Here is a 7,779-nt window from a genome sequence, read left to right as displayed (position 1 = left end):
CACGTTATTACATTAATGCATGTAAGGTGAACTAGCAAACACCGTTGTAGTTACATGCGGCTGTCTTCTTGTTTGATGGCAGATACTCCCTTCACCCTGGCCAAAAAGGCTAAAATGACAAAAGAAAAAGTGGACGAAATTCCTAGGGCAGTGACAAAATTTATAGTCAAAGATATCCATCCATTTTCAACGGTGGAGTCACCATCATTCAGGTGAAAAATGTTGTATTACTCTTACATAAAATAAAAAATAGACTGTATAATACTGTAAAGGTTAATATGTTCATAGCTGCTTAGCTTTGTAAGTCTTCTCTAAATATTATAAGTAAACTATATTTGAATAAAAGGTGAGCTATATGTTTTTATTTTTTATCTGGAAGAAAAAAATTAATGAAAATTCAAATGTATTTTCTGTTTATCCTGGGAACTGGTTTATATGTTTTATTTATTTTATCCGAAAAAAAGAATTACATTTCAAGTCAAAAACACTTTCTTTTTTTAAAAATTTGTTTTTTGTTTTGTTTTGTGTTTTTTTAATTCAGGGAGATGTCCACTGCCCTTAATCCAAGGTATCAGCCCCATCGAGGGATGATCTATCCAACACACTTGTACCTGCTTGGTATTGCGTGGAGAAAAGCAACCTCATCCAGAATTTGGCACAGGTTAACAAGGTCGCTATCACCTGTGATGAATGGACCAGTATTGCTCAGGACCATTTCCTCACAGTGACTGTTCACTACATCTACAAAGGCAAAATGAAGCAGAATGTGCTTAGCACTGAAGCAGTTTATGAGTCACAAACAGGTCCAGTTGTCGCTAAAGAAATATCAAGTGTTGTGGAGCAATTTCACTTGGGAGGGAAAATAATTGCTGCCACTGTAGACAATGCCTGCAACATGGATGTTGCTTTGAAAAAATTGGACTTTTTAAAAGTGGGATGCTTTGCTCATACCCTCAACCTGGCCGCACAAAAGGTGTATGACATTCCTGCAGTTTCCAGCTGGTGTGCCAAAATCCGTTCAGTTGTGGTGTGGCTCAAACGTTCATCCTTGAGCAAAACTGTGCTCAGAGAAAAGCAGTGAATCCTGAGTAAGTAGCGCATGTAGTTACATATCAAGAAGTATTGTTATTAATATTACCTTTTTTATAGTAATCTAAAATATGTTTGTGTCTATCTGTGCTTTAGATTTGCCAGAGCATAATGTCATTCTTGACGTTAAGACGCGCTGGAATTCTCTCTTCCTGATGGTGGAGAGATTTATGGAGCAGTTTGATGCAATCCAGGCAGCTGCTCTGGATCTACGGCTGAGGAAGCCTATGGAGAAGGACAAGTAAGTGAATGACATGAGCATCACTTGCAAGAGCTAAATTACGTCAGTTACCTTTAACATTTTGAATATTTTTCAACAGGCTAGAGAGGTTCACGCACACCGATTTAATGAAGGCAGAGGAGTTTATTAAGTGCATGCAAGTCCTGTACACGTCAACCATGTGTGTGTCAAGTGACAAGTCACCCACATGCAGCCAAATCATCCCCATCCTAGCCAAGCTGGAGGCACATTTCAGACGATGTGATGAAGACAGTGTTTTCACCTCTTCAATAAAAGAGAAAGTCTGGGGTAGTCTGCAGAAAAGATATCAGGTATTTGCAGACAATATCAATGCGCATGAAAAATAGGGTTACCTTTTTTCAGTATCAGCTCCTATGTTATATCTTGTTTTACTTAAAGGATGAAAACCTTCAGAAATTTCTGAAGGAGGCCACGATGATGGACCCACGTTTTAAAGGTAGGCTAGGTGGTGAGGCAGCTACTGACATCTGGGACAGGTTGGAGAAGGCAGCAGTTGCAAATGCCACAGCAGCAGTTGCACAGGTATTTTCATTGTGTGTGTACAATCTTGTCCTTTTGCATCATGATGTAGTTTCTATGTTGAAGGAATGCTCTTTTACTATCTGTGTGTCCATAGCCTCCCACTGAGGACCCCAAAGCACACAGCGAGGTGGATGATGCTGACATGGACAAGCCAGAACAATATGTAATTTCAGATTTTTTCTAACACAACCACTATATTCTAAAAGTGATCTTTATTTATTTTGCAAACCTCACACATCTTTTTTTGTTGTTTTTCAGCTAAGTAAGGTCCAGAGGTCACCCTTAGAAAAGCTGTTTGAGGATGAAGACAGAGAGCTTCAACAGACTGCTTCTCAAGCGGGTAGAGTCCCCTCAATCACAGAGCAGGTACAGAAGGAGCTTCAAATATACAAAAGACTGCCAGGAATTACCTCTGGACAAGACCCTGTGGCCTGGTGGTGGAGTAAGAGGGATACACTCCCCAATTGATCTGCCCTATCAGAAAAATACTTGTGTGTCCCAGCGTCATCAACGCCTTCTGAAAGAGTTTTCTCTTGTGCTGGGCATGCCATCAGCCAAGAGCGATGCCGTATAGCTCCAGAAAAGGCTAATATGATTATCTTCTTGCAAAAAAACTGCTAAACATCACAGGTTTCATGACAAAGTTTGTGTTTTCAATTGTTTAAGCACTGGTTCCACCAAAGAAGTTATGTTTTATTGACAGAAAGGGCTAGGTTTGTTATAATTTTGTTTAAAAAAAATTACTGGGAAAAATAAAAACGCAAGAGGTTTTTGGACGAAGTTTGTGTTCTTTATTTTTTTAAGCACCGGTTCGAGCACCGTTTAAGCACCGGCACCCTTTCAAAAGTACCGTTTTGGCACCGGTATCGGATAAAACCTAAACGATACCCATCCCTACTTTTAAGGCAACTCAGGCCCCTTCTTCAGGCAAGATGTAATACAGAAACTGAAGTTTCCTGTGTTTATATCCACACACTAGGACAAGAAACAACAATGGTAAATCTTTAAATGAAAAATCTTAAATGTAAAAAATTTGAAGTTTGTGATGAGTTTTTCAAAACAACGAGGGTCTGTTCACAGGTTATCTATGTCAGTCTGAGAGATGCAAACAGTCCTCATACCTGGCCATAAAACTTTTGTCTCTATTCAAGCCATGTTGTAATGTATTAAATTTTAACATGCGTTTAACTTCCCATTCTTTTCTCTCTTGCTGTGTTTTGAAGTTGCCCATAAGCCCTGTGACTTTAAAGTCCCTCTCACAGTGTCCATGGCTGTTGAAGTGGGCCGCTACAGGAACATCTGTGTTGCCATGTTTAATGTGGAATCTGTGTAAGTTCATTCTCTGGCAGAGTGTTTGTCCAGTTTCTCCCACATAGAGTGCAGTGTCAGGACATTTCATGCAGAGAATTAGGTAGACAACATTAAATGATCTGCAGGGAAATGATTCCTTTATGGGATGTTCTAGTCATCAGTGTGGAATAACTATATGGTCTGTATTAGAAATGCAGGCGCACATTTTACATCTTTTCTGTAGGCAGGGAGATGTGCCATTTTCTGTCGGTTCATTTAGAGAGCTTCAGACAATTTGTTGCTGAAGGTTTGGTGGTTGTCTGTATGCCAGGTGGGGAGGTTCAGGAAATACATTTTTCAGTGTTTGGTCGTTGTTTAGCATTGGCTGAAGTTCTTTTATAATTTTTCAAAGTGTTTCAAGATGTGGGTTGTAGGTGACAAACAAGGGTTCTTGTTGTCTTTGTTTTTATATTTCAGAAGGTTATCTCTGGTTATGGCAGTAGCTCTTCTTATTTGAGTGTCTGTTGTTTTGGGGGTATAACCTTGTCTAAGGAAATCTTGTCTGAGCTCCTGCAGTTGTTGATCCCGGTCTGTTGGGTCTGAGCAAATACGATTGTACCGTATTGCTTGGCTAAAAATAATGGAGTGCCTTATATGCTTGGGATGGAAGCTGTCACTTCTTAGGTAGGTATGTCTGTCTGTTGATTTGTGAAAAACAGAAGTTACAAGGGTGTTGTTTTTCAGTTGAACGGTACAAACATTCTAAGCAATCCGTCCGTTTATAGTGCCAACTATAATAGCGAAGATAATGTAAATAGTAAGGTGGAAAGATTTAATTCTAAAGTGAGAGCTGCTGTTGACATAGTTGCACCTGAAAAGACAGTTAAAAAATCTTCTAGCATTGTTATACCATGGAAGACCCAAAGAGTGTCTGATTTAAAGAGAACATGCCGTAGAGCTGAGCGTCAATGGAGGAAGACTAAACTAACTATCCATTATGAGATATTAAAAATTAAAATAACAGAATACAATCACACTGTCCGTCTTGAGAGACGCTGCTATTTCTCTAAGATTATAAATAACAATGCTAGTAATCCCAGAGTCTTATTTTCTACAATTGATCGTCTACTAAACCCAGGTAACTCAAAGGAATGCCTCCTAAGTACTTCCAGTAAAACCTGTGAGGCTATTGCTGTATTTTTCAATCAAAAAATTAATGATATTAGAAATAACATAGTATATCTCCCCAACACTAAGGATCCTCCTAAACCCCAGCATCCTGTTATAAACAAATTAAACTCTTTCACTAGGATAGATTTACCTGATTTACAAAAAATATCAAAAATATCCTCCACCTGCGTCCTTGATCCAATACCAACAAGGTTTTTCAAAGAAGTATCAAGCGCGCTAATTGATAATGTTCTGGACATAGTAAATTCGTCATTAGATACGGGGGTCTTCCCAGACTGTCTTAAGACTGCTGTAGTTAAACCCCTACTTAAGAAACATAATCTCGACCCTCTGCTTTGAAAATTTTAGACCCATCTCTAACCTGCCTTTCTTAAGTAAAGTTCTAGAGAAGGCAGTCATTATGCAGTTAAATGACCACCTCAATAAACATGCTATTCTTGATAAATTTCAGTCGGGTTTTAGAACAAATCACAGCACAGAAACTGCACTCGTTAAAGTAGTAAATGACTTGCGGGTAAATGCAGACAGAGGCCATTTATCTGTTCTCATCCTCTTAGATCTGAGTGCTGCATTTGACACCATTGATCACAACATTCTTAGAAATCGCCTTAGTCAATGGGTGGGCCTCTCTGGCAGTGTCTTAAATTGGTTTGAATCCTACCTGGCAGGGAGAAAATTCTTTGTTAGTTGTGGTAATTACAACTCGAAGACACATGATATCCGATATGGTGTTCCACAAGACTCTATCCTGGGTCATCTGCTCTTCTCAATCTACATGCTTCCGTTAGGTCAGATTATCTCAGGGCACAACGTGAGCTACCACAGCTATGCTGGTGACACACAGCTGTACTTATCAATAGCACCTGATGACCCGACTCTCTCGATTCACTAACACAATGTCTGACTTGTATCTCAGAATGGATGAATAGTAACTTTCTCAAGTTAAATAAAGAGAAAACTGAAATTTTAGTGATTGACAATAATTGATACAATGAGGCTATTAGAAATAAACTGGATACATTAGAATTAAAAGTCAAGACGGAGGTAAAAAGCTTAGGGGTAATTGTTGACTGTAATCTGAATTTTAAATCCCATATTAATCAGATCACTAGGACAGCATTTTTTCACTTAAGAAACATAAGTAAAGTTAGACCTCTTATATCACTGAAAGATGCTGAGAAATTAGTTCACGCGTTTGTTTTCAGTCGACTAGATTACTGTAACGCACTCCTCTCAGGACCACCCAAAAAAGACAACTGCACAACTAGTGCAGAATGGAGCTGCTAGAATCCTAACTAGGAAAAGAAAATCTGAGCACATCTCTCCAGTTTTGATGTCACTACACTGGTTACCTGTGTCATTCAGGATTGACTTTAAAATTCTACTTATGGTTTATAAAGCCTTAAATAATCTCGCCTCATCTTATATATTGGAATGTCTGACACCTTATATTCCAAATCGTAACCTCAGATTCTCAAATGAGTGTCTCCTTAGAATTCCAAGAACAAAACTTAAAAGAAGTGGTGAGGCGGCCTTCTGCTGCTATGCACCTAAATAGGAATTCACCAGGCTGATACAGTAGAGCAGTTTAAAACACTGCTGAAAACACATTACTTTAACATGGCCTTCTCATAACTTTACTGTAATTAAAATCCTGATACTCTATATCTCCAACTTATTATAATAACTATTCATGGTGGCTCTAAAATCTGTACTATCCCCTACTCTCTCTTCTGTTTCCTTTTTCAGTATCCTTTTGGTGGTGGCTTGCGCCACCACCATTTACTCAAAGCACCGTGATGTTCCAACAATGATGGATGGAGTAAAAGCCAGAAGTCTAAATGACCATCAACATCAAGTGACTCCGTGAGAACCCTAACTACAAAGAGGACTGTTTCATTTATGTTAGGTAGAATGCTCAGAGGGGACTGGGTGGTCCTTTGGCCTGGAACCCCTGCAGATTTTATTTTTTTCTCCAGCCGTCTGGAGTTTTTTTTGTTTTCTGTCCACCCTGGCCATCAGACCTTACTCCTTTTCTATGTTAACTAATGTTGTCTTATTTTAATTTCTTATTTTGTCTTTTATTTTTCTTTTCCTCTTTATGTAAAGCACTTTGAGCTACTTTTTGTATGAAAATGTGCTATATAAATAAATGTTGTTGTTGATTAGCACTAAAACATAAGTAATATGATAGTTATAATTTGTTACTAACCCTCACCTATTCTTTTTCTCTTCTCGGTACTTAAATGTGGCACTTGGTGTCACGGCCCCCCTGCCAAGTTGTTTTGTCTGCCTAAGGTAAAGTCATCTCTGATGGAGGATCACAGGAATCATCGGGTAGAGGGGTGCTTTCATTTGATTGGCTGGTCCATCGCTGACTCAGCTGTGGAATGGCCAATAGAGGGAGGTAGCTTGATGGCCGAGGTCTCCAGGACTCTGAACAAATCCAAATCCTATTATGTGATATCCTCTACTTTTGAATTCTCCTCTGCACTTGTAATATTTCTTTTGCTCTATTGTATAGTATTGAGAATTACCTGTGTTCTGTTCTGTGTATTGTATTTTATTTACCTCCTTTTTTTACATCAACTTCATGCCCAACCTACCTGGAAAGGGGTCTCTTTTTGAATTGCCTGGAGAGTTTTTTCTCATCTTCTTACGGAGTCACGGCTGGGGGCCTGTTAAAAGGCAGGACCTGTTAAAGCCCATTGCGGCACTTCTTGTGTGATTTTGGGCTAAACAAAAATAATTTGTATTGTATTGTACCAAATAGGACGAATGTTGGTCACGTAACTCCAAAAGATTTTTATAAAGTACTTCTATTACTCTAGAGGTATTCTGATCATGCGGCAGCCCTGGGCTTAGTTGTTCTCCCAGGCCGGTGGTACAAGATGGAGACGGATGATAGAGTAACCCCTTAAAGGGAGAAGCCAATAGAAGAAGATGTATTTAGTTATATATAACTATTTCTAGCTTGCTATTTGTTCTTATGTAACTCTTCTTTTATATTGTTTAAAGCATCTTGAGCTACATTCCTTGTATGAAAATGTGAGAGAGTGGAGGTTAGGAGCATCAACTGATACAGCACATTGCAGCACCCAACACATGACAAACCAACTCAGGATCTCAGATTAGGACCATGTGACAGGTGACACCTCAGCACCCCACTAGTTCAGGTGGAATGGAACCAATGTGAGGTTTTTTATGGTAGCTGGAGTGCCAAGTCTGCCACCATTTCCAGGTTTTCCCTGAAGGTTGGAGGGCCTACATGCTGGGCTGGATGCAGATTAATGTCATACCCAGGACGGAGCAATCGCAGGTTAAAGGTCCAATGAAATAGGGTCACTTTTGGCATTCATGGGATTCTAACTCATCTTCCGATTGCCAGTTCAAATTCCCAGCCTCAGAGCCACCACTCCGCCAGG

General features: G+C 39.4%; 1 protein-coding gene across 1 annotated transcript; it reads left to right on the top strand.

Annotated features, from left to right (window-relative positions):
- The first annotated feature begins 1,174 nt into the window (after positions 1-1,174).
- Positions 1,175-2,341, top strand: LOC120517499. Its single transcript, XM_039739864.1, has 5 exons — positions 1,175-1,330; positions 1,410-1,641; positions 1,730-1,873; positions 1,968-2,036; positions 2,132-2,341. Exons 1-5 carry the CDS (start codon positions 1,245-1,247, stop codon positions 2,339-2,341), a joined length of 741 nt encoding a protein of 246 aa, XP_039595798.1. The 5' UTR covers positions 1,175-1,244.
- The last annotated feature ends 5,438 nt before the right edge of the window (positions 2,342-7,779 follow it).

The sequence above is a fragment of the Polypterus senegalus genome, chromosome 1, assembly GCF_016835505.1.
Source record: "Polypterus senegalus isolate Bchr_013 chromosome 1, ASM1683550v1, whole genome shotgun sequence".
NCBI classification, from domain to species: domain Eukaryota; kingdom Metazoa; phylum Chordata; class Cladistia; order Polypteriformes; family Polypteridae; genus Polypterus; species Polypterus senegalus.
The sequence above is the reverse complement of the archived record's forward strand: the minus strand, read 5'-3'. Positions and strand labels throughout refer to the sequence as shown.

What these genes read in the sequence shown, in the direction of transcription:
- LOC120517499 (XM_039739864.1), top strand. Translation starts at nt 1,245, where the DNA reads ATGGTGGAGAGATTTATGGAGCAGTTTGATGCAATCCAGGCAGCTGCT. An exon ending in AAGCCTATGGAGAAGGACAA is followed by an intron (nt 1,331 to 1,409) that starts GTAAGTGAATGA and finishes ATTTTTCAACAG; the next exon opens with GCTAGAGAGGTTCACGCACA. An exon ending in GTCTGCAGAAAAGATATCAG is followed by an intron (nt 1,642 to 1,729) that starts GTATTTGCAGAC and finishes TTTTACTTAAAG; the next exon opens with GATGAAAACCTTCAGAAATT.